This window comes from Numida meleagris, chromosome 18 (assembly GCF_002078875.1).
Source record: "Numida meleagris isolate 19003 breed g44 Domestic line chromosome 18, NumMel1.0, whole genome shotgun sequence".
NCBI lineage: Eukaryota > Metazoa > Chordata > Aves > Galliformes > Numididae > Numida > Numida meleagris.
In genome coordinates, this window is record NC_034426.1 from 8,133,764 (window position 1) to 8,161,611 (window position 27,848).

Genomic DNA, 27,848 nt, shown 5'->3' on the forward strand with positions numbered 1-27,848 from the left:
ATGCAGGCTATGTAGTGCTACAATTTCACAAACACACGAGGTGGAAAATGCCAAATTTGTTTCGTTACAAAACCAGGTGGGATGTCCTGTTTCATAAAGCGACCACTGTGAAGGAGGAGGGAGTATTAATTTTAATAAATGAGCATACTTAAGCTTGACATTATAAAAAGAAAAAAAAAGACACTCCGTTAAGTTTTCACTTTTTATTTAGGTGAACGTACACATGGTCCACATACTCAAATTGTCATAAAATAATTTAAGAACTTATGTTGAAAGGTATTAGCAGCACCATCAGTATTGGAATAGCAGAAAATTCATGCCTCCTTAGGGCAGACCTTAATGCCTGGGTAGAAATGCCACCATTGATACCAGGGATGGGGAATGGCTTTATAGAATGATCGGGGGAGTTGGAGTTTTAAAAACACACAAATTTTTTTGCTAAATACTTTGACTATTAATGTTACAAAAATGCAACTAGATAAGATACTGCATAGTATTTCAATTAACAAAGAAATTGACATCGAGCTGTGTAAAGCACAACTCAACATCTCTGTTTCCACATACATTTCTGAGTAGAGAAATCTAAAATTTAAAAACAAAATATAGACCTAGTGTATTCTCTAAAAGACACACTTTAGGTGGAACGTATAATACTATGAAAATACATATCTTCCATTCTGTTTAATAATTTACTTTAGTGAAAAAGTTGTGAAATTCCCATCACAAGAAGCGTATACAAATTCAAGACTTTAGTAAATTAACAAAAAAGACTTTATTTTTTTTTTTTAAACAAGGTTTAGCCCCGCTTTAACAATTATACAAGGAAGAAAAAAGAGACTACATTTATATGAAGGAATACAAATTTACACACATTTTACAGTGACTTATACCCTACACATCTACAAAATTCACAGTTATAATACAAGCAAGTACAAGGCCGGGATAAAGCTGTTGAATACCAAAAAAAGTTTCTACTTTAAAAAAAGATAAAACAGGAGGAGTTTCAAACTTTTGCACCAACTTTAAAATTCCCATCAGAATAAAATACACTTCCCTACACAAACGCCCTTCAGCAAACACAGACTGCTTTCCTGGGTGGGTGGAAGAGTGAACTGCTGAGCTTCTTCTGGCCGCGCAGGCTGCGCCGCATGGCCAGCTTGTTTGAGTTCTTGCGCTGGGGCGTTGCGGACATGCCCTCTGGTTGGACACCGATGTTTCGGCTCAGGCCGCGTCTCGGCTTCTTCACAGCAGGGCCAGAATTGGATTCTTCTAATGTCCTTTTAAAGTTTGCTGTGGGTGTCCTCTCCGCATCTTGGGCTTTTGTTTGGCCGTTAGGAGACACCTTTAAGCCTTTTTGGTCCGTGCCTGAATTTGTAGAGATGGAAGGGGACAGACTGACCGACAAACCATTACTATAGGATTCCTGTATCCTCAAAGCCAACGCTTTGCTGCACTTCTCGTCCTGTGGACCTGAATCCTTCAGGGTTGCTCCTGAAGAAGGTAAACTGCTTTTGGCAATCTCGTTTGGCAGCTCTGCGTATTTTTCTGAGATCATGTTGCTATGCATGAGGGAAGGAACAGGCTCAGAAGCATTCAGTCGTGGCCATGGATCGTCCTCTAAAAGCTGAGGGGAAAGAAAAATATACTTAGGCATAAATATAATAGTTTTACCTCCATTATCCTTTGAAGGTGAAAACAGCGTGACAAAGATTTCTAAAACTTAATAGAGACAGAGAAACTCCGCTCCAAAACAGGACAATCTTTTCTGCACAGAGAGACAAGGATGGAGAGATGGAAACAAATACAGGCGGTGCATCTCAACTTGGTACTTTGTGCCCACAACTTCATAAAAGCATTTACTTCCATCATTCAGTTTGCAAATGTCTCATAATGGCAGACAATCTGCTTATTGAGAGCGCTGCTTATTTGGCCTGTGCTTTTTTGCTGCTATAAAGCGTGCTACATAAGGAATCAACAGACATCTTCTGTTCCTTTAGGAAGCTGTGGAGAAAGCAGTGCCTGCAATCTGTCCTGGGATTTCCATTAGCAGCATTTTCCAACATGCAGGTTGGATTTCCCTCAGTATGTGATGTGCACACCTACGTTACCTCTGAAGATTTCACACCTCATCAGGTGGCCAAGCAACCAGGGCAACGAGCAGAATTCTCCTGACCTTTGTTACGTGTAGCATTCAGTTACTGCAGAACTAGGTAATGAGGGAGATGGAGAAACTCTTCATATCCTGGGTGTGTTGATCACATACGGAAGGTGGAGCATAAATTCATATGACTGAGCTATTCTAAAAATAGAACTATTTGCTGTTTCTAATTCCTCACAGCATAGTAACACACAATATTGCCTAGTCGTATGCTTTACAACTTGGAGAGGAAGCAACTCCATTCATCTCAGTGCATCTATCCACGCTGTGTGAATCGCAGTTATTCCGTACTTTGAAGAGAGGCTGTTTACACGATGCACTGAGAACCAGGGGCTTCCTAATCCTGCCTACAGCCATTCATCCCTTCTGCAGCCTCTGATAAGTGTTTTTGCCTCAATCTCAGTTTTACTGAGATGAAAACGGGGACAGTGCTTACTTTCACTGTTCACAGGGGGATTATGAAAATTAGCATTTACACAGTGCCCTGAAGATATGAGTTATGACCTTATTAAAGATTTAATTGTGAAGAAATCCCTAGCTACTCACTAAGTCCTTCAAAAGTAAATTTCAAGGCCATGGTATGTACCATAAGTATAAGACAGTCATTGTCATTTGCCTTAAGAAATTCATGTGCTGAAAACTCAAATGCACACACAGATGAATCAGACTAAGTCAGTACAACATTTCCTATCAAGAAGTAAATGATTTTAAAGTCACAGAGGAACCTCAGTTCACCGTTAAGAGATCTTTGACTGCTCAGCACTTCTGAAAAAATACAGTACAAAGGTTTAATAAAATTCACTCCAAAAGAGGAGGATCAGAATTGGCTCTAGCACCTAGATTTGGTCTTCCTCTCTCACTACTCCTCTGTTGCCTCTCATGCGTAGGTAAAACCATTTAGGAAATATTTTTTACTATGTATAGCAACACAAGAAGGAAGATGTGTATTGTTCGTTGTTCAACTCAGTTCTTGCAGAACCCATAAGAAAGCTAAGGCAATGCGTTCAGAGAAGCTCTGGCAAGATTATTAAATCTGCTCAATTTCCTTTCTGACATAGTGTCTCTAGCCAATGTTTAGGTTTTATGTTTCCTATTGTGCAAGACACTTAACACTTTGGCTCTTATTGCCAAGACCTTTTGCTTGGGATGAATAACTGAGATTGGGGAAGGCTTTGGTAAGACAGAGATGGACTGCAAGAAGTCTGCTATCGACTGATGTAACAAAACACAAACCTTAAACTTGAATCACCAATATAATTTCTCAGTCTAGTCAATCAAATTCTATCACTGGCCTCAGGAACAACTGAATTAATTTTTTATTAGTAATAGCTGCCAGAAGCATATGCAATTAAGAAATACTTTTGTTTAATTGAGAAAACTTTGATTTACTCTCCCATCTATTTCCAAATTAATTGTTTTTGCAAGGTAGCAGCTGTGACAAATCCAAGCTGTCCGTGCTTCTAATGGTTCTCTGGAGAGAGAAGATAAATATCCTTTTCACTGCTACCTCTCGTTTCTGCTGACCTGCCCTCTCTGGCCTATAACCACGTCACACTGATCTCTAGGAGCTGAGTCTGATTTGCTAAACCAGCTCTCATTTCTTTGCAGACACTTTGGAAGAATTCAACTGATATTTTTTTGTTTCTAAAGATTCATTACCTACTTAATTTAGATCATGTATTTGCCTGTAGCTTTATGCATCAATGCATTTACATATTATTTTGCTAATTAATATTCTCAGTTGCCATATTTTTTTTTTTGTTTCTTCTTTTCCCCTCCCCTCAGCTTCCTTCTTCAGTTCTGGAACACTTTGAACTCAAAAAAAATCCACTATTTAAGGCTCTTTTCATGTGTTTTTCTATATTGGATGGAAGGGAAGGAGAAAGGAAGGTTGAGCCTGCCATTTTACTAGCTGCTTGTCTCTGCCGAGGGAATGTTAAGGAATCCCTTTCTAATTTTTGCTCTCTTTTTTATTTTGCCCAAAGGACAGTTATCCAAAGATACTGAGGAACTTCAAAAGGCAGTTACTTAAATCAGGAGCAGCTGGTAATTACTGAAGCAAACATCCACTCATAACTACATTCTAGTTCTTAGGGCAAAAAAGCTTCCAAGCAGATCTGCTTTATATTAGGGGGTAACATTTCTAACCTGAATAAAGACTTTGTATTATGTCTTTTCCTCCAACAAAGGACATTAAACCAACTAGAGGAAGACTGTTTTCTTTTCAGATTGGGAGATCTTACTGTCTTTGCAATGTGCATTTGACTATATTAACCTGTGCATTAACTTGAAAAACAACTCACGCAATGAAGAGCACTCCCACAAGCAGTCTGTTGGGTTTGGTTGGGGTTTTTAACTTCTGACTTTGTATGGGATCTCAGAAGTCTGCCTTTACAAAATAGGGTATTTTAAGTTGGGTGAATTATAAGCATAAAGTTATAATAATTATACATGTTGGAGAGGAAACAAGCGTCAACAACTACTGGTAAGTTACTAGGATTTTAAAGATCACAGAAACATCATATCCTGAAATCCAGCAATTGAGACATACTTCAATATTCTTTTGCATGCAGAACTCTGTTAAGAATGGTTCTTACAAGTACGCGTGTTCCTCCAAAGTGTTATACATTGAATTATGAGAAGTACTGAGGAAATGGCCAGGTAATTGCTGTCAATTTACTGTTCTACAACTTGCCTAGTCCTCTACAGTGCAAACAGTAACATCACATGCTGGTTTAAGCTGTCAGGCCAGTAGTTTCTAAGCGGTCCAGCTACGCCGCTGCCCCAACTCCTACACATGGCACTAAGCTGCTTAAAGAGAAGTTACTATCTGAAGAAGAAAGGGGAGATTGATATGTATTTACTGAGTTCCACTCTGTCACGTAGAACATTTAAAAAGGCTGAAAAAAGTTACCTTGACAGGTGGGGTACAGCAGCGGGAGGGCGTCATGACGTTTGTATCAGGGCTGCTATAGCAGGGACTCTCTGCCAAGTTGAGATACAGTTCTTCCTCATTTTCCAAGTTATTTTTGCTATCCTGCAATGGTGAGATGCAGATCACGATGGCACTAGTGTTATCTGCACGAAGCATGCGCTGCCTCCACCGGCCTAGTGCTCTGTTCACCAGCATTTTGGCACAGGACTGGCGGTGCTCACCCTTCATGTTCGGAGACAGACAGAGAAAGAAGTCAGGTCCATTTTGTAAACTGAAAACAGAGTTAACATCAATTGTATTTGACAGTATGTGTAAGCAGTCTATCAGCCATGTTTCTACCACCTATAAGTTGTGGCAAAACTACTAAATATGCCTCTACAGGACTGCCATTGCTGAGTACATTTCACGCATGCCAGACTAAGCAATTTTTAAGAAGAAAACAGTGTTAAATTTCCACAGTGACCAATATCCACTGCCCTCACCATGAAGTATTTTTTCTCCTCGTGATCCTGGCACATGGAGATAGCATCTTGAGGTGGGATCATGTTCCACAGTCCATCACTGCCAAGGATAATGTATTTGTGCTTCTGGGGATCGATGGTGTGCACACTAGTGTCAGGTTCAGGAGACACAACAAATTCACCGCTGTAGAAGTCGTAGCTCCACAGATCACCTAGCGAAGGAGAACATGTTTCTGAATTGCCATATTACATACAATATGATTCCTGTTAACTACCAGAACTGTTCCCATGAAAACAATTGCTACCAGTCTCAAGTCACCAGTAGTAATGCAATGTAATTTGTTTACCTATATTTTAAGGTCTCTGTTGAACCGTGGCAAAACAAAAATAAAAATCTGCCTTTCCAGTTACAAGTACAGCTTAAACTCTGGTCAAAATCTTTGCTGTTTCTACAGACAATTACAGTTCAGTTTCTAAAATTAGGTTGAGGAAGACTGTGTAATATCCCTTCTCATCCCAACATCCACGCAGCATTAGACTTTGATCTGCATCACAATGATGTGCTGCTCTGCACACCCTAAAAGACGTGCTTGAAAAATAAAAAAAATAAAAAAACCCAAACTAACCCTGAAACTGCCTTTTTTTTTTTTTCCCCTTTCAACCTCAGAACCCCCCCCAGCCATTCAACCAATACAGAAGCACACACATCTCTCGCTGTGCATGTGTTTGTCCATGCAGGTGCCATGGAGAAGGAATAAAGATGAGAAAGGAGGAGACTGAAGCCTTTTCCTCATAAACTTCTTTTTCCCATTTCTCCTCTTCCAAAGCATCACTTTCAAAGCCATACAGCACTCAGTGCCTTTCCAGCTGAACACCACGTGCCAAATTTTGGAGTTGGAAGGAAGCCATAGGAACACAAGTAGCGCCTGGGTTCCAGCAGGAAAGCAGAAAACAAGAGCTAAAGCCTCTCCCTTGGAAGGCCTCATGCAGTGAACCTTTCTATTTTTGAATCTTTCTTGCTGTGTGAATGTGTTCGGGGTCACCCCGCCGGTGAAGGTGTCCTGAACTGAATCCAAATAACTTCAGCCATGTTTGAATCAAAACATCTCCTGGATCCTGCTTCCTCCATGCCACCCCAATTAAAAACCACTCCAATGGAACAATGAAATAAATTCAAACTGAATATGCAATCTGATTTATCAGCTATATATTAAAATCAGAGAAGTTTTTCTTATGTTAGGCCTGTACATCCAGAATGGTGTTGCAATAACATTTCCTCTTCCTTTCTACAGAACCAACGCTACATTCTGGATTCTTCTACCTTATCCATTTTCAGCAGCATACTATATAGTACCAAAAAACATCTCCAGAAATGGCTGATAAGTAGCTTCCTGCAGTGATAAGCAACAAAGAAATAACATTATCTGCAAGCACTGGCTAGATTTTTCTGTGCAGAACTTACAGCTACAGAAGTAGAAATTAGCGGAGATGTCAGAGTTGAGAAGCAGAAGAACTCCTATAAGATTTTGTTAGTTTTTTTCCTTGGGCTTTTCACTTACTACAGCAAACATGTTTGTAGCTGCCCTCTGCATCCATCACCATTCTTTTAAAGATAAGAAACAAGCTTTTGTCTTCCTGCTTCCTTCCTTTAGCTTTGCCTATGAACCTGCTCAAAAGACTTTTCCAGAATCAGGAGAAGGAATACTTCAACTCAATTACACCACTTCACCGCAGTGAGCACGGATGGTCCAGTCTCATTAAAGCACCAATTCACCTCCACTGCAGCAGCAAACACATGCTTCTAATAAATGCTAATTAACAGCCAACCCTGTTTATAGATATAGAGAGGTACACTCTCCCTCCACAGAATCCAACAAAGCCGGCCAGCTGGCAACGAGATCAAAATAAGTACTGTAACAGAAGAGCTGAGCTCCAGCACAGCAATTATTGTACATTAATCACCAAAAAAGAGAGTCCTGATACACTGACAGCTCTTCACGTCGTGCCTGTCACAAACACAGCAGATAAAATAAACAAGAGCTTGGAATCTCATCATGCCAGATCTTGGAATCAGTGGTGGCAATTTCCAGCACACTTAGTATTTTCATGCTTTTATTTGCTGGGTTGTTCATGCTTGTTTATGAAAATCCACAAATGCTTTTAGCTGAATCATTTTTTGATTAGAAATACTTCGCTCAAAGATAAAAATAACCCAATGCGATTTAATTTTGGTTCATCCACATACATGTCATCACAGCCATCTGTTGCTCTTCCTGAGCAAACAGCTGAGCTACAATCCCAGTTACTCCACAGCCTTCCTCCAAGAGGCAGAACGCTCCACAGGGTGACAGCCTGGAACGTCACAGCGGGCTGTGACAAAGAGGAACGGCTGCAGTGCACAGAGAGTGAAGACACGTGAGGAACCCAGAGCTGTACCTCCAGGAGATTTACTTCCAGCAGTGCTCAGTACTTAGCGAGGCCCAAAATACCCAGGAAATAACAGAGGAACTGAACTGCAGAAGTGGTATCACTACAGACAAATCAAACAGACAAATGATCCTTGGCAGAGGAGTACTGCATAGAGTACTTCACAAATATTTCTTGCAGGCCCTTCAACTCCAAGCCAGCAAAGGCCAAGGCATGTTACCAGGGTGAGGCCTTTTTAATTATTACTTTTAAAACAGGGCAGGGCACCACAGACTAAGCTGATGCTTTTTAAAGCTGCTGCATACATAGAATTCTTATGTCAGCTGTCTGTCTTCCTCCAGACAGCTGGAGAACACAGCATCTGCAGTGGCTGAGGATCTATGACAAACCTAGGAGGAAGCCACTCAACATGGGGCCCTCTCTGTTACAATTCTGGAAAGAAATAAGGGAGGGGAAGGTAAACCAGAAAGCACAATGTGCAGAACGTATTTTTCACTAGGCATTGCAAAATGTTGTAAAGTCTTTAATTCTGTCCCAAAGCAAGCAGACAGACAAGCGACCCCGGAGCAGACTGGAAAGCCAAGACAGCAGGATGACGTGATATGCCAAAGGCTAGTATTACAGAACTGGAATCCCAGGTTCTCAGGCTTCACTTCATGCTGTACTATTTTTGTTCTGAATTAGAAAGCAAACATTTATAAAACTCAATCTTCTTCTTGAAAAAACTTCCATCCAGGAACATTTCTTTTGGTGTGCAGTTTGCCTATTCCTTTTCCAGGCAAATGAACAGGAATTAATATAGCTTCTTCTGCACCTTCCAGGAAAATCATACCTGTTTCTTGGTCATGTCTAGAACCAGATTAACACACAGATCTGCATAAAAGTTACATGGCACCTTACAAATGAAAAATATGTATTTGAAATCACGTAATAAGGGAGCAGGAAACTCACACAGATACATAAACATGAAAATGCATAGCATATCCTATCTGCTTACTATTATCCTTTAAAATATAGTGCATAAAACTACTTGCAACTCAGCCAGTGCCAGAAAAGTTACTGGTTACAAACAAAAACACCCATCACATAAGTAGACTAGATTGGATCAAGTCCAAAGATGCCTTATAGCATAAGTTCATCCTAAAGTCATAAATCAAGTCCTTCATTTATGTTTCTGGAGCACATTGTTTTGAATACCAAAATATCTTTTGGTTTTATTAGAGGAAAGAAAAGTTTACTTTTATAAGTCACAGTGAAAGAGGAAAACCCAGTTTGATTCATCCCAGATCTTTTTAAATCACAACTCATCTGAAAGGTCTGTTAGTACAATGAGAAGACTTACAGAACCTCCTTTCTCCACTCTCAACAAGGCAGCACTGCTGGGAAGCAAGGCAAATCTCAGTAAGGATACGGGTAGTAGCCACTTAAGATCATTCAGACCAAGTTGAGGTGGAAAATGTTGTCACCAAAACTCACAGCAACCCAGTCCTACAGCCACAAGAGGGCATCTTCCCAGCAGCATAAAGAAACGCAGTGCGATGTCCCACTCCTACAACCCAGCAATGATCTCGAAGTTCAGTCTGAGGAGCAGGGACAAAACTGAGGGTAGCAGCGAGCAGAAAGCTTACCCAGAAGTGCTCAGGGTTTTAAAACTTTCACCATTCCTTTTAGGAGCAAGAATCCTACCTTCAACACTATGTGAAAAAGGAGAGCACAGACAAGAGGACACCATTTTAACAGCAGACAGGAGAGTTACATTTAAAACCAATGGTGATTTAAGAACTGCTCACGAGACAGCCTCACCAAGACTACTCATCTCTGCTTGCTTGTCAGTAAAATCATAGAGAGAGAGAGAAGAAAGGTATTTGTGCCAGAGAAAGCATCAGAGAAAAGACGACACAAAGTAGGATGCACAAGCAGAGATGAAGAGCTAAAATGACGCACAGAAAGCTACTCATGATTTCTGGCCTTGAATTAAATCCTTCAAATGAACACTAAGGTGGAATTACAGACTCTAAATGACATTCAACCCTAGACAGCATTCGCTCAGCTAAAGACAAGGGGTAAAACAGAAGAACACAGTGACCAAACCTGGATAAAGTTCAACCTATAAGGAGAAGTGATTACTGTAGTTTTTCTACTCTGTCAAAGACAAGAGAACTAAAGAGGCACACACAGAGAGCTCCAGTCAGCAAAGAGCAGGAAAAAAGCCCCGAACCTTCTCCTTTAAGCTAAACAGATCCACATGTGCCTTTACATTATGTGTGTAACTAACACAAGGCTGCACATTTAAATACATTCTCTGCATTCTGTACAGGCATACATACACAGTTTGTCTCGAGGGTGGAGAAAACTGCACAAGCTAAAGTAAGACATCTCCAGAACAAGAGTAGAAAACCATATGTACAACATATACACGGACATAAAGCAGAATCAATATAATTTGGAAAACACTGTGCAGTGTTTAAATATCACTTACAAGCTTATGCAATTCATCATAATTAATCATCATGGTGTGGCCTACAGACAAACAAGACAGAGGCAAATACCATCAAGCAACCATACCCATTCTACCTGGTAACAGATTTTGAATGTTATATACATGCATACACACACTTAAATGCACACCAAGAATTAAAGCCTTACACAAGAATGTATGCAGATCATTTGAGGTCAGCCATACCCTCCTTCACAGTACACATCTTCATAGAGCTTTACAAAAGCAATTCTGCAGCCAGTGGAGTGCTCTGGAAAACAGCTTCCATGTCACTGTCAAAGCCAACACTCTCACAGCAGCCATACACTGAGAGTTCACTGTTCTGGTACATAGCTCCTTCTAGAGGTCAGCAGGAAATTTGTGTTAACACAAAAAAGTCAATTCCGTATTTTGGAGGCACTCCACAAAAAAAAAAAATCAGAAGGAGGTGGGTTTGTCATGTCTATATAAAAGCCAAGGAAGATGCTTCAAGTAACACCATAAGATACTGAGAACTCAGACTACAAGTTGTGGGTTTTTTTTTAAATACCTCCCCTACTTTGCATACCATCTTTGAAAGCACTACAGATGCTAGGCCAGATTTTACTCCACAACTAGCTTCCAAAGATCAAAATTCTTCATTTTTAACACAATAGGTTCTACGCATGGGAACAAAAGTACAGCCACAGCCTTGTGCTTATCATCCTGCATTTTGTCCCAGAAACTGAAGGTTTAATTTAACGTATTCAGATAACTAGCATAGCTGAAATGCTACAGGGCTATACGTACACACAGTTATTTTCTCTCTCAGTGCTTTCCCCCAAGACACACATTTGTAAGCATGCTCACTGGAGTCTAAAATACCCTCCTGGGTGCCACATGGAAAAAATCCAACTTGCAGATCTGCGGCAGAGAGACAGTAACTAATGCATGATGCAATGACACACACTCTTCAAAACACACAAGCAAGTTACACAATGGCTTCCTGTCCCCGAGTATTTAGGTTGCATAGCACCCAGCAATTTGCACATTCATATCCCTGCCTTACACAAGGGGGTCTGAGTAATGTGAGTTACCAGACACCTGTTATAGGGACAGGCATACGAAGTGGACAGTTACTATGAAGCTATGGATGCCAGAAAACTTACACAAATGATTATGCTCTAAGGAAAAAGTTTTGTCTCCCTCTTACAACAAACAGCTATGCTTTAAATTTCCTTTAAAAAGAAGTTAGATAATCTGCCACTTTAAAGATAGTAAATTCATAACTCATTGTTTTCTTGTAGGTACAGGGCAGCATCAAGAGCATCTTGCTGCCCAGCTAGAAATTTTTGTCCAGATAATAAGCCTGGGACCTTTGCAGTACAGGGTTTCTATTGAGAATAACAAGCAAATCTGGAGTTAGCAAAAAGAATCTCTGCTGGATCTTGAGGGGATGGACTAGAGCGTTGGTGACCAGTATGGCAGCATTGCCAGTTACTACTCCGCTTGGAGAGGCTCCAGCATAGCAGAGCTGCGCCAACCAGGGTAGCAATCTGGGAGCCAGCCAAGAGGTTGAGCAGGCCTCCAATAGCTTGAATGCAAATGGTTTCAGTTGTGGTAGGTCTTTTGTAAGCAGTGGAAGGGGCATGCTGGCCTCAGAAAGAAGTTAAATCCTGTTTCCAAACTGCGAGCGTCTGTGCACCATCTGGGTCCTGCAGAGCAAAGCAGCTGCGCTCCTTTTTGCAGGAGGTTCGTCACACCTCCTCAGAAGGGGATGCAAAGAGGCTTTCCAAGGCTTCTGGAGCAGGCAAATACCAAAACATCATCACATTGTAAACCTGTTTCTCCTACATGACTTGCAATGGGCAATGTCCCCTTAAGTGTTCAAATCTTCTAACTTTTGACAAGTATTGTTACAAAGTGCTCTTGTTCCTTGGACCTAAAACTCCCCATTAATCCTCCTCATCCACATAACTGGAAAGAATGCACTAGGGGGGTAACAGATGCATCATTCCTTGAATTCCCATCTGCACGCAGAACCCAGCCAAATCCTTTTGTTCAACTTGCTGAGAGAAACTGGATCAAAAGTCACTGAGGTTTTTTTTTTTTTCCCCCACAACAAATTCAAAGATGTAGAAATGAAAGATCTATTGAAATTAACCATACCTGCTTTTTGTAACCTACAACAAACACAGACACTTTGCAGAAAAGAGGTAAAGAAGGCTATGTTACTTGGTGGACGGCGATCTTTGCTAGTCATCATCTATTAACTCCAAAGGACTTAACATCTCAAGTCGGTTAATTAATCATAAGATAAGCAACTACCTTGCCTATAATGATACACAATGAGATTGAAAAGTACAGAGAGAAAAAAAGGCAAAACTTAAAATGTTATGAATAAGATCACCTTCCAGTCACCTGTGGCCTCTATAGCTGTATCTTTTACAAGGTTAGACCATGGCACAATTCTTCTTAACACTAGACAAGCCCATGCAAAACACACATCACTGCCACTGAAATAAGACACAGTAACGTTATGCAGTTATCACAAGGTGACCATGGTCCCAGGAACAGACTGTCCCTATGACACACTGCCAGCTGATCTAGGAACACTGACAACACTATCACGTAACCACCATGCTTGCCAAGAAATTAAGTCATAGAACAGTTTTCACAGGTAAAAAATAACATGATATTATATTTCCATAGAATCTAACCTATACTGAGTAGATCTGGATAGCGAAATCTTCACTGGGGCAGAGGGAAGGAGGAAGGAAGGAAAGTGAACAGCAGAAGACTGGAATTTGGTAGTAAAATTCAAGGAAAACAACTGGCTAGAAAATACTAACACACATGGGCAAGAGGTTGCCAAAGATCAAGTTATTAAGTACTTCCCAAAAAGCATTCATAACAAGCTTGCTAGGCACTGCTATATGCATTTTCATCCCAATTAGAGTGTTCCTTCAAAATAGTTTCCCACTACCAACACCACTGCAAAGGCAAGTTATAGATAAAGCACACAGGCTGACTCCTACCCGTCTGTTAACTCTACATTGTCTTGAAAGACAGATTTACTATGAGACAAAAGAACAAAGTGCTTTGGCTGCTATGCAGCAAAACAATCTCACCACCACCTAGCCAAAAATTACAGTCCTACCGTCTCAGTAAGAAAAAGACCTACAGTGCTGTACATCCTGGAGCCACACACCATTCTCATTCGCAACAAAGAACCACCAGCTTTATCAGAACTGAGACAGGAAGTTCTGCATGTTGTACAACTAGTCCTCCACTCACCAATGCCACCTCCATTTGAAAAGTGAAATTTGCACTGTATTAAGAATATTTTTAAGGCCCCTAAATCCCTCTAAACTAAACGTTCTGGCAGAGCAGGGTATAACTCAGCTCCTGTGGGCAGTTTGTGCAGCGAGGTCTCACTCCCAGACAGCGAACCACTTACCAAGTGCTCTGGCCACAGCCAGGAAGGGAATCTGGTCGATGACGGTGCTGCGGCGCACAGGGCCATTGTGAGTCAGGCGAGGTCTCTTCCAGACGACACGATTCACACCAGACTTGTTGATTACACTGAAAACCATCAGAAAGGGGCAGGGGTTATAAAAAAGAATGGAAATGGAAGCTTGTTTCTATGACATAGGAATAATTAAATACGCAAATAGGGAGTCAATTATGACAGCATCCTCAGTGAGGTGCACAGCACAATAAAGTATTTCAAAACACCTGGTATCACTTGTGTAGCTTCATTCCACATTAAGCTAAATGGAAAAGAGAGAGACGAAGGGCAGAAGAGAAAAAGCAGGGGAATGAAGACTTGGAAGAAATTCTGGCTGGCTGCAAAAGCCAGACGTGAGAGCATCTTTTTAATCCATCAGCGAAAAAGCAAAAGACAAATTGCTTTCCTTAAATGAGGACCATCAACATCAACTCACTGGGGTGAAAATATCATGTAGTTCCTCCTTCAGTTTTCTCCATCTGCCAAAGCCTGGCAGTAAAGAGCCACACAGTACAGTTGGGAAGAGGAAAAAAATAAGAGCAGCCTTCTGTAGGAACTTCCTTACCGGTGCACCAACATGAGGGAGAAATAAAAAGAGGAATTGTTCATAGTTGCTATCTGCTGAAAGCACGACATAGGAAGAAACAACTCTGCCTTTAAGCATTAGCACCTGCCCCAAGGCACCAAGCAATGGTTTTAGCTCTTACAGATGGCATTAAAAGGGCCAAAAGAGAAGCTACTACGCAAGCACACCAACTATTATGGGGCAGAAAAGAGATAGGGAAGAAAGAAGGGAGAGCATGAGGTACTAAAAAACGTAACAAAATAAGGAACAAGGAAAGTTTGGTCTCAATCAAAATAAGAACTAGATGCTTAAAAGCTAGCTTTTATCCATGGAACAGCCATTGGTAATTAGAAACTGAGGCGCTCTGGAACAGCCTCAAGATTCCTCATACTGAAGCTATTCAAGATGCACTTCCTGAGACTTCAAAGGCCTTAACAACAAAGGCATGTTTAGCTCCATCCTTCTGCATGAAAGTGCAGCAAGCACCACAGCCTAAAATCTATCTCATCCATTTGTACAGCTAATGGCCATACAACGTTAACTTCAGCCTTTATCTGGAAGATTTCAGTCTGTACTCCAGGACTGTTACTTAGAAAATATCGTTTTTAATGAACAATTCAATCACGCCCTCACATTAATTTATCCCAATTTGCTCTAACAAAAGAGAAGACATTAATAAGCATAGTGGCAGTTCCACCACACTCCCACCATTTGCCTCACAACAGCCTACACTGGTTTTACCAGCCAGTCTGGAGGAACAAACAAAACAAAACAAAAAAAAAACCCATAAGAAGCAGGAGCAGAAAAAGTTGCTAAAAATGTTTAAGCACTCCTGCTGATACACAGTCTCAGGGAATGCTTCTTCAAAGACTCAGAGTTTCAATCACTGAAATGCACAACCTGGAAACCCATACATTTACAAGCTCTAACTTAGCAAAGCTGCAAGTTGCCCTTTCCAAGAAGCTCCTATCCCAAATACGGCTATCTGATCAGCTTCCACCTGCTAGCAATACAGATATCTGAAGGTTAACGAGCTGACAGGGTTCTTGTGTGAATGATGTCAACAGGAAAACCTTCAGTGCTCTCTCCCTCTGAACTGCTAAGAGAAGGAAACTGTGCCCATCCATCTGGTGCAGTACTGTGGAACGAAAGAACAGCGAGCTCCTGTGAAGCTATGCCAAATCCGAGCCCTGAGGTTTGTCTCAAAACATTAGTGCCATCTGACAAGGCTGCCTGCTTTCCTCCCCAGTTACAGGGAACATTCATCAACCACAACTCAGAGATGCTCTAACATCTGCCAGCTCCTGACATTGAAGAAAGTACTAATATTAAGATACATGTTAAAACGTGGCATTTTAACATTTTAAGCATGTATTTAAATGCAACAAAACCAATACCTTGTTTCAATTTTATATCTTTTATATTCCTTTAACAGAAGCTTTGAAGAGCCTACTCAACAGCTGCCAGTACCACATCAGGAACAATGAAGAATGCATGAGGAAAGACATTTCAGTATCTTTTCTGATAAAACTGCTCTATTCCACCATCTGACAAACAGATACTCCATAACAGAAATCATTATCTACAGGAAAAAGCAATTGCATAGACAGTGAAGGAATATAAGCAGGCCACGAGACTCACCAACTTGCCTGCTATCCCCTAAAACAAGCAAGCTCAAGTCTAGCTGAGACAGAAAGACACGATTAGCACCCAGAGAAACTGAAAACTGAAGTGATAAGCACAGAGATGTTTACCTGCCCCCAAGGCCTTCAATCCTCTCCTTTTCTTTGGGAAGCTCGGGCTTGTGGTCCTGTGTCACCTCCACAGCTCTCACAAAGTCATCTTTGGGGTCGTCCTGGACTCCCAGCACTACCCCGGAGTCACCCACGTGAGCGACGTACATCTTGGAGCCTCGGATGATGACCACGCTGGCGGTAGTTCCCGACGTGCTCGGGAGACCAGTCATGGTCTTCGGCCACTCTGCTGCAGGGAGGGAAAAAAACAAACACAAGAAGACCTTTGTTTTTAATTCTGTGGAACCAGAAGTGTTTTGAAGATCAAGGGTGTGTCAGAGAGGTTTGCATGCTGTTACACCACAGCGTGCGCAACTGTGGCATGGCCATAAGCAAAGCAGTGCCCACAGGCCCCCCACGCCCCTACCACCACTGCCCCAGCCACAGCTCACACAGAAACAAAGCCAAGAGAAGGCACTGAGATAGGAATCCAACAACTGTCTCCTCAGGTTTAATTCTCCAAGCATCATCAAAAGAACGAGAATGTGTGGGAGGAAGTGTTACTCGAATGCTGAGCAGATCAGTCAAGCCTGACACACGTTAAGCGGTCTGCTGTTTACTTCCCTGTCTGAAGAAGCAAGAACTCCTGAATTGAGTCACTCTGCCTGGCCACCTGGCTGGCAATCAAATCATTCAGACCTTCCTGATTCCCTCAGAAGGAAAGAACACGTTATTTTACTTTGATATGCCAAACAACTTTTAACTTGAATAGTATCTCAACTGTTTCATTCATGTTTCCTTTTGGAGGACTGAATAGCACAGACTAAGTATGCTATCACAACCCAACATCAGACCTTTTGCAGAGAAGATATTCCTTGAATTCAGACCAGTAAGAGACCTATACCAGCATGCACTGTGTATGGTTAGGGGAAGCTGCTCCTTCCTCAACTGATTTGCCCTCAAAACACACCTCAGTTTGCTGTTATACTACTCTCCCAACTCTCATCCAACAGATATTTCTCTTCCATGCCTTTTCTTCCCCTGTTTATTTCAGTTTACACTTCCAAGCTGTTGTTCTTCCAAAATGCCACAAGATGATTGGGACATCCCAGTTAAGAAAGATCAGGCGTACCAGCCCTCCTCCCTGCTCCCGTACATGCAGATAACAGCTGCCTTCACCTGCCAGCAGCACCCTGCTCCTTCCTTGCTGCACCCGCTCAGCCTTCAGACAAAGCAAGGACAGGGGCTCATCTCCTTGTCATATTTTATCTTCTGCTCTTTACAAACCATGCTTATATTGTACAATACCAAAATTCCACTGTGACACATGCTGTTTGCAGGAAATATCCTAGCTAGACAGCAAAGCACTGAGTTATCTTTTCCTCTTGTTTTACTGCCACAACACCACATGAGAAAAAAAGAAATGAGGCCTTCCTCCAAAGCTGCAGACACACAGAGCAGAAGACTGGGGACTCACTGAGCCCCAGCACCACAGAATGCTGCTCAGATGCCCGGGGCAAGAAAACACCATGAGCTGGGGGCGAGGGAAAGCACGTGTACAGCACAGCCACCCTGACGACAAGGGCTGCATCTCCTCCACACCAGCAGCCAGAGATCCAGCATCAGTCCAATCTTTGAGATCTAACAAAGGCTTCTAGCTTTGCATTGTAAATACTGAACTACACTTTCTCCCTAAGAGGAACATTATTTCAAGAACACAAACAGTCAGCTCAGTGGAAGCACTCTGGCAATTTTAACAGTGGCTATTAAATGTAACACATTCTAAATAGAAAGCAAATGAGGGAAGAAGCCAAGCGGGAATGAGGACTTCAACCACTGGCTGAACAGAAAACAAGCTGCAACTAATGAGTTTCTGTCAGTGTAACAACCCCTCAATAGCAATAAAATATATTAGAGAATCATGCTGGTCTTTATGGGAACCGAGGAGCACAGAAGTGAAATCACCCACTTAGGAGAAAAAGATTGATACAGCAGCCTCCCATTTGGGGTTCCAACAGAAGCAGAAATTACACCTGCCAATCATCAAGGCAATTGCAGTTTACATCTCACCCTTGGTTAGAAATGAGCATGACACATAGCACAGCATATTCCTTTCCTTAGGGACTGTCTCATCAGAAATTAACATAAGCATCAAAACTCCCGAGCTCAGGCAAAGCCACTTGCCCAGCTCCTCCACAGATCATGATTGTGTTTGCATCAGTCCTATAAATTAAACCATCTGTAATACTACAATAGATTATCACATCAAAAGAAACCCTGAAATTACAACAGAGCTCACTAAACAAAACCCACACTTCAACATCATACATGAAGTGTCCATGGATTTCATACCACCTCTACACCTTCAGTAAGGAACAAATCTGTCTGGGCAGCGTGCTGGGATAGCACAAGTTAGCACAAGTTTCTTCACAGGGCCCATATCCCCAGTTCTGTATTTACTGTTATATAATTATTAACCTATGTACTAGAAACATTACTATGGCTCAGAATGGGACAATTCTACTACAGCTGAGGGCTCTAAATCTGAAAAAAGTCATTTACGAGACAGCACAGTGCATGAACAGAGCCAGCTCACAGGTGCACAACAGGAGGTGAGCACACCCCCACCCCCACAACACGTGCCCACAAAATAACCCATTTTCCAGTTTAGCAGATGCACTTCCCACTCCTAAAAGTAAAATAAAAAGGAAAAATAAAGACAGCTTAAATGCTTAACATGTGTGCTTCTATCTGTAGCTATCACATTTACCATCTAGTACATTCCTTAAAGTATTAAGACAATTTCAAGAAACAAATCCACACAGTGCACACAACTGCAAACTGCAATTGCTCCTTGCTTTTTGCACCCTTCTTCTATCGGAGGGGCTGAAGCACAGGGCATGAAGCTGTTATAAAACTAACAACCCGCAGTCAACAGCCACGGCTGCCACAGCAAAACATGGATCCTGCACCTGGAAAGCACATCGCCGACAGAACAAAGTACGTGGCTGGGCTCAGAGCACTCAGTTTGCTTCTGACGGGTGGCTGATGAACTAAAGCACATCGACTGCTCCCAGTCAGGGCTCTGGAAGTCCTGTCTCTGTGTATTTTTTACGAAATAAAAGATTTATATTTATTCCGTATATCACAGATGGCTAGAGAATACATTTCATTTTCATTTCGCTGTTTTTAAAGACATTAAGTCAAACTACAATACTTCATTTGATTCTAAAGGTCTTATCCAACTTTCAAAAAGCAAATGCTCTATGAACTTTTAATTCAGCTGTAGACAGTGAAGTCTCTTACATCATCTGTATTGCCTCAGGTAGCTGAGCTCCCTTTCAGATAAGAACACACACAAACTCTTAAGTGTGTCTAAGAATAACTCTGAAGTGATGACTTTGCAGTGAAAATTAAAGAAAACACATTTGTTACAGAAGAAATTAAGATGTTCAACTTGTATTGCTTACATTGAATTTAACGGAAGAGTTACAACCCCAGCAGAAGTGTACAACTTTTTACATTTTAACAGGTAATGCTAAAAAAAAAAAAAAAGCTTTTAAAAGTATCAAGAGAAGTGTACTTAAAAGCAAACTTTCAGCTATGTAAATAAACAAACCATGCAAAAAGTGTCAAGATCTGGGACCTGCTGAGCAGGCTTCTTGCAGGAAGCTTCCCTACCACTGCCAGCTGCAGAAATGGGCTTCTCATTACAAGTCTTACCTTGGAAGCCCTTTAACGTACAGAGAATTGGGAATGTCATTGATACAATTTACCCCACCAATCATCTGCAGTGACCAAAGGGTATTTTCCCATTTCAGTTTTTCTGCTATACTCATCACCAACACATTAACACTTGCTGTTCATCACAGATGGCCACGGGGCGACCCGCTGCTTCCAGGGGCAGCTGAGCACAGACTGCTCCTCCAGTGCCATCAGCTGGAAGCAGCGGGCTCCATCCTGCACACCCAGGATCCAAACCGCCCTTCGCAGCGGGATCCCAAAGCACCGCATGACAAGTTATGGACTACTCGTCCTCATCCTTTTCTCGCATTAAACTCTACACGCACGGAAGACATCAGTATTACCAAACATGCAGTGGAAAAGTTTACTGTACATCCTACCTAAAACCGCCACCATATACTCATAACCAGAGCTCTGTTGTTTCTGACAACAGAAGCACTGTTACCGAACACGCGGTACTAAAATAGTATTTCCTGCATTCTCTCACTTCACCCCACCCCTCTCTATTCTGCAGCTACACCTGGTGACGGTGACAAATAATAGCCCAGGGGCAATACGGGTATCTCTCCTTGCTGCCCACACCACTTCCCCGCACTGCTGTGCCCTGTGCCACCCTCACCAGCCCCAGCACAGGGCTGCGGGCAGTGCTGCTGTCACAGCTCACACCTCTTCCTTTCAGTCCAGCACCAGCGTGCCCCGACCTTGCCGCTCCTTCTCCTATCTATCCCATACCTGACACTTGTGCAACTCCTCTGTTCTGCTATTCAAGAAAAAGGAAAAAGAAAATGAAACTGCTGTGACAGCACAGCCCTCCCCGGGCCCAATTGACTTCCTCAAAGCCCCGCTGAGCTGTAAATGCAATCCCGCTTTCTGCTTGCTTCCCAGGCCCGCTGTCAGCACTGCGCCTATGGCTCTGACCTGACTTTGTGTTCCCCTCCTGCCCGTTCCTATACACTCACTGTTCATATACTGTCTTTTCTCGGGGCTTCCAAATACACAGAAATAGACATTACACTGTCCACACATTTGTTCATAAACAAACAGATAAAGCTATGTATAGAAACACATACACAAAACCAAGCCTACCCTGAGCCGTAACCTTCACCTTACAAAAGAAATAAGGGAATCCCGTGGGGAGCTCAGCCCAGCCCAGCCGCCTCACTGAGCGGCACAGGAGCAGCGATGCCGCGGTGCTGAGCGACTCAACGACGGCCCCTAAGGCACAGCCCCACCGGGCAGCGCTCCGCCGGACAGCTCGGGAAAAGCCTCCATCCCGGCCGGCTCACGCCCGCTAAAGTAAATTTTCCTTTCGTGACGCTCTCGACGAGGGGAACGTAAAGGGGTTCCACGCCACTCCCTGCGGCCGCGGGACGGAAATCCCCCAGCAAACGCAACCGGGAAACCCGGCGTGCGATCCCTTCGAAACAAACCGCAGCTCCGCGATCCTCAGCCCCGCGCCGCCCCCCGCTACCGCCGCGCCCGCAGCCCCGCGCCGCCGCCCCCGGGGAGAGCCGGGGTCACCGGGGAGGGCTGGAAGGCGCCGCCGGACGGGAACTTACGCAGCTTTTTCCACATGGCGCGGTGGCAGGCGATGAAGCCCTTGCGCAGGGCCGCGCACACGGCGGCCGGCTCGGCGGAGCCGAAGCCCTTCTGCTTCTTGATGAAGCCCCATAGGTTCTCCCGGGCGAACTGGGCCGCCTCCCGCCCGCCGTGCCCGTCGCACACGGCGAAGAAGGCCACGGAGCGCCGCGAGCGCCGTCCGGAGCCGCAGCCGGGGCCGGGCGGCAGCGCTCCCTCCTCCGCCGCCCGCGGGCCGCTCGCCCTCCGCCGAACGCCGTCTCCGAGGGCCGCTCCGGGCGCCGCTCCGCCTTTGTGCGCGGGGCCCCGCTCCGCCGCGACCGGCGGCTCGGGCTCCACCACGATCTGGGTCACGTCCTCCATGTATTTCCTGCCGCCCTGGTCGGAGTACACGCTCACCCCCAGCGAGTACGGCCCCTCCATGGGGCGGGAGGCTCCGCGCGGCGCTGCCCGCCGCTCCCCGCCCGCGATGGCCGCCGCCGCGCACTATTGTTGGTGGTGGCGGCGCCGCTCGGGCATGGCCGCGGCCGCGCACCGCTCCCCGACAATCCCCGTCGGAGCCGCGGGAGCGCCGCGCTCCGCGCCGCAGCGCCCCCTGCCGCGCCCCCGCCCGCCGGAAGGGGCGGCAGCGAGCGGCGGCGCCTCCAGCGCGCCCCCTGGTGGCGACAGGCGGGAGCGCAGCCCCGCGGGGGCGGGCTCGGCGCTGAGAACCGGCGGCCGCCGCTCCCCGCGGTCAGCGCCACGCGCAGCGCCGACGCTCACGCACTAATTAGCGGTCCCCTGCACGGCAGAGGAGTTTGTGCACTTCGTGTTCATAGCTGAAATTCTAGATATTGTTTCAACTCCCAGAGTTCCTTCCAGTTTACGAGCTTAAAACAGCCGAAATCATCCCTGAGCTTTGCAGAAATATTCCCCCTCTCTAAAACGGAGACATTCCTTTGGCCCAGTGCTCCAAATGCTCTGTATTTCCTTCCGTTAACCACATCAAAGTCGGAGTACTTAAGAACACGAAATATATCAACAAAGCTTTGCATTTCTAGAGCTCCCAGGGATTTGAAAACCCGTTACAAATGAATTAATCCACAGTAATCCAATGAGATAACTATCCCTCCCTGATTTTACAGGTCTTTATACCATCAGATCAATCACCCGATCAACAGCCAAATATAGAACTGAGAAATCCTGCTTTAAAAGAAAACAAACCTCTCCTTTGAGCTCCATAACATGGTGTTTTATATAGGCACACTCACAGTAAAATTTATGTTATAGCTCTATTTAATCACAGGGACAACCCAAGTCTCAGCATTACTTCTGAGTAGATACAATATCCTATTTCATAATTAAATAAATGGAGCCACTCTAAGAATTGCATTCAATATAGGTAATAATTTTCTAACCAATTTAGAGTGGAAAACCATAGGCTACTTCATTGACAAATTGACTCCTCCCCCTACGCCTCATGTAACCACATTCTAGACAGCACGTTATTTGTGAAGATAAGGAAATCACATGGAAACAAAGTAGCTATGATGGAGGACTCGTGGTCAAACACCAAGGTATATCCTCCTCTGCTATGCCCAAGTGTTGGTTTGCATTTTCAAGGGGAATAAATCTCCTAATTTCTGTTGACATTAACTTTTTCCATCAAGGCAACTAACACCATGTACCAATCAAACCTTCCTTCATAGATCTAATCAAGTTATGGTACATTAACATTTTTTTGGATGCAACAACATTCCCAAAACCACCACTGGAAAACAACAGTGCCGCTGCTTCACAGAGCACACAACCAGCTGGCTCTCCAGCAACTGAGAACGTGGTGGTTCCTTGTTATTCCTTTGTGAAGCCCCTTAGCTCACAAGAGATATTCAGATAGACCAGATACATGCAGAAATAGGAACACGCATCCAAACACTGAAGTTCGAGAGAGGAAAAACTGAAAAAATTGAAATAAATTCATTTCAGAATGTCTGTACAGGGATTATTATTGCTTTGCCTGGTTCAGCTAGTTTAAGTCATTTCTCACAATTAAAATGACAGTTTTGTTATGTGAATACCAAATTGTTAGCTTTTAACTGTATTTAAATAATCTCAAATAGGCTTAAGCTGAATTGGTTAGATTTTCAAGAAAATGACACCATCTTTAGCCAAAAGCTGCAACAATGTTAAAATAGATTATGCAGCTTCAGGTTTAACACAATGAATCTGTGAGGTTTGCTGATATCAGAAGAGAAGAATCACAGCTTCCATGGAATGCTTTCTGGTGTTCACTAAGGCACCACAATGTCTGTCAGACATAACCACCAGCGATCTCATGAAGCATCTTTGAGGATCACCCATCCACAGGATCAAAGACTTCAAAACAGAAAGGAGGAATGGAAACATAGGAGAACAAGATGGACAGGATCACATGCCTGGGTCTCAAGTACTGGAGAAAGGAGATGCACAGAGACAGAAGAATCAGAAAAGCATTGTGCACCAACACACTGCATTGCTCTTCACACAGCTCCTCCTGTGAAATCAAACATTTCATGGGTCTACACTCAGCCAAGTGAGCAAACAAGCCTGCCTTCTCAGAAGGAGTGGCAGGGAAGAAGGCTCACACAGGTACTAACATCTCTCACAGCAGCACGCCTTTCCCTCAGCTACATCAGACAATAAAAAGAATCAACATGGGTACATTCAAATTCACCATAGTTCCACAGCACAAGCCAGTGCTGGGCGGCCAGCATCCTGTCCTCTCCTTCCTAGCAGTGTGCTTTAAAGTTGCACAGGTATATTTTGTAAAACCTGTGACTAATTTTGTCTGACATGAAAAAGACAAACTTATTAATACTCGGGTGCTTAAGCTCATGACCGCAAAACAGCAGAAATCAGCACTGCCCGTCTAACTACAGCTAATGCAAACTCATAAAGCCTCCTTCGTTTGTAAAGCACCTCAGCTAACTCTGGTGACCAACTGTCACATCTTAGGGCTCACAGACACATAATCATCTCTCCTTCTTCCGACCCCTAATTAAGCTTTGACAAACCAAGCTGATAGAACTGAAGCCTACGTGAAAGGCTTTTGTCATCTCAGCAGTAACCTCAGCTGAAGCATGAGAAAGGTGAAAAAAAAAAAATCAAACTGAGCAGTTTCCACATTTTAAAAGCTTTTGTCAGTGAAAGAGTACAGGTCATGACCATGCAAGTTCTTCACCTCTGAAGCTGATGGAGTACAATCTCAGTTTCTTCATATTCACTGAGGTACGACCATAGTGGCATTGCTGTAAACATTTCATCTGAAATGTGACTAATTAACTGGTATAGATGAAGAATGCAAAACCAAAAAAAAAGTATTTATCTGGGTTGCAGTAAACATCAAAGGAAAAATAAACCAGCATTAAAAAAGATCTGACAAGTTCATGTGAATGCTCTGCATTTAGCTCTTGTTTTAGAGTAACAGTCTGTTATGTTGGCTCCTCTACAGTTTAATGATTTCCTGTTAGGAATTTAAAATTAGAAGCCTCCAACAACTTCCCCATAAACTATTTTCAAGGTTCCTTTAATATCCACATCAAGGAGATATAGAAGGTTCATATGTTATCCATGTCAGTTCACTTCCTTCCCACTTCAAAATAAGCACGTTGCAGGAAAATTCACCAGGTTTTTTTTGTTTTCTTAGAACTTTTCCCCCCCCACTAAGTACATCCACCTATAGTAATTAAAAAAAATAAAGCTGTCACTTGTACAGCCTCTCATTTAAGCTGGGACAAAAATGAGAATACTCAGTCTAAACGGAAAAGCCAAGGCTATGGTAGCCGACTCCTTTAATCTTGCAGGAAATCCAAGTTTTCCATCAGGTTTTGAATTTTCAACTGCATCTGTGCTGAACTTCACCTACATAAACACAGCAATTTAACAAACCAATTTCTGCTCTTTGACATGACCTTACCTTTAATGAAAACATGCAGACATGGCAGCATATGAAACAGATCCAATCCTCCTCATTTATGCTTTATAGAATCACATTCCTGCAAAACAGATATGATACTTAGTACTTCTCACCTACTGATCTCCAACTTTATAACCCTGGTTATTCTTTTGACTCCAAAATGAAATGGTAATTGTAGTAGTAGCAGTAGTATTACAGCACATCTACTAAATGATTTGAGAGAGAGCATCTGCAAAGAGACATTCCACCTCAGTTCCTTACCGGGTCAATTAAAGGACTTGCAAACACTACCACCTTTCTAATAAAAATGAGCATTTATGCCTAACCACCAAAAAAGCTCATTATACAAATGCTTTCTAACTAACTCCAGATGAGAATGAAGTAGGTGAAACTACGGTTAACTTAAACTGACCTAAAAACAAAAACCAGTAGTACAAGACGCAGTCTTGCTGCTCTAACAAACAGAAGTCCTTATCTGGCTGAAATAACAATCTACCACTAAAAAAAAAAAAATCATTCTTCCCAGCTTAGCCGCAGTCAAAAACTGAGAGACAGAGACAACACTGCTGCTTTTTGTGCTGCTTTTGCAGGCTGAATGACTTTTTAAGTCATGAAACCATTGTTTCAGATACCAGTTTGGAGGCGTCCACATAAACAACCAACTGTAGTAAAGCAAACTTCAGTAATTCACTGTTGTCCAGAAAAGTAGCTTGGTACCTATAGTTGACTGTTGTTTTCTTTTTTCTTAAAGGAGACTTCAAGATTGTTTCTGTAACGTGGTACAGCATAACATCAAGCTCTAACCATGTTCTGCTGAAATTACACAGCCATCTTTCTCTGCAGATGTAAAATCTCTTCTGTATGAACCTCTACAGAAGAAATTTTGACAATCAGGAGGTTGTTTGATCTCCAGGGACAGTTTTTATAATAGAAGGCTATGATTAAATTTTCTTTATACGTTTACCCATCGCACAGCCTTGTGTCTGTATCCCCAACCCCTACGATGATACACAGATGTACACAGCCATTGCACACCATACGCTTTACATGTGAGTCGTTCAGATACCCAGATGCATCTTCAAAAGCTGAGACTACACAAGACAGACTGACTGAATACTTTTGCCTAAACAACATACATTATGATTTTGCTTTCAGATGTTGTATTTGTAAAAGTCCTTTAAATGTTTCCCTATATAAAAAAGACAAAAGAATAGAGAAAGATATCAACAAAGATGAAAATATCCATCAGAACCTCTGCCAGCAAGTACTTAAGTCAGAAAGATCTTTTAACATCTGCAACTATTAATGAGTAACTGCACTAAAATAATTAACAGATGTGAAGAGCACATTGCTGAATGGAGCTATTTAGCTAGTAAGTTCACGGCACAGCTTAAGCAAGCAGATCCATACAATGAACAAAACACCACATAAGTTTAAATATATGTTAACAAATGAATTATTTAAGAAAACATTCTCAAAGTAGCAAGCAATTAACTGTATGTTACTTTAAATGGTTATCTATTATCTCAACACTAAACACACACTGAATCGAGGACTTACCAATGCTCTGTGACTGCTTTTAAGTCCAAAATAAGCATCTACAACAGATTACCAAATTGCTTAATAGATTAATATATTAAAACCTACAACACTAATAAATAACAAAAGCTACCATAGCTNTCCAAAATAAGCATCTACAACAGATTACCAAATTGCTTAATAGATTAATATATTAAAACCTACAACACTAATAAATAACAAAAGCTACCATAGCTGAATTTTATTCCTATCTAGACATTAAACCTCTTTAGCCACCAAGATTATTCTCCAGGCTTTATCAAAAATTAATTATAGACTGCAAATATTAGAATATACTCTAGAGAGAGAGCATTTCAACTGCATCCTTCCCTCATGAAGATATATTTTTCCCCCCCAGGTATGCGTGTGGTATACCTGTTACAAACAAAATTACACAGCGACAAGTAGACCCTAGCTACTTTGTTTTTAAGGCACAGCAACTTAACAAAAATAAAGAATAAAAAACCACAATCCACTGCTATAGCCCTCTCTTGAACGTTATATTTGCTTTGAATATAGTCATTATTATTACTCAACTTTAAAGCAAAATAAAGAGCATCTTAATCCCAAGAACTACTGTTTCTTAGGTATCATCAATACCTTCCCAGAATATAGTAGAAAGCTGCCTTACCTGTACTATCCCGAGAGGCCTCCAAGCTATTCCAGCAGCTAACTGAGGTAAATAACGTCTGCCCCTTGGGGTGGGGGGGAGGAGGGCAGTTGCCAACAGAAGCCAGCTGCCTTTCCCCAAGTGAAAGCAAGCCACCTG

At 42.6% G+C, this 27,848-nt stretch overlaps 1 protein-coding gene across 6 annotated transcripts; it reads right to left on the reverse strand.

Annotated features, from left to right (window-relative positions):
- PPM1D (protein phosphatase, Mg2+/Mn2+ dependent 1D) lies at positions 189–27,848 on the reverse strand. 6 transcript variants are annotated; one of them, XM_021415897.1, is made up of 10 exons: positions 27,711–27,845; positions 27,062–27,099; positions 26,219–26,370; positions 25,502–25,580; positions 16,870–16,948; positions 16,267–16,495; positions 13,897–14,021; positions 5,576–5,766; positions 5,073–5,315; positions 189–1,624 (listed from the first exon to the last, which is right to left on the reverse strand). In XM_021415897.1, exons 4-10 carry the CDS (start codon positions 25,514–25,516, stop codon positions 1,070–1,072), a joined length of 1,437 nt encoding a protein of 478 aa, XP_021271572.1. In that variant the 5' UTR covers positions 25,517–25,580; positions 26,219–26,370; positions 27,062–27,099; positions 27,711–27,845; the 3' UTR covers positions 189–1,069. The 6 variants fall into 6 exon arrangements, with proteins under 6 accessions (XP_021271572.1, XP_021271570.1, XP_021271568.1 ...); XM_021415895.1 differs by lacking the exon at positions 26,219–26,370; XM_021415893.1 differs by lacking the exon at positions 26,219–26,370 and having other exon boundaries at positions 16,870–16,956.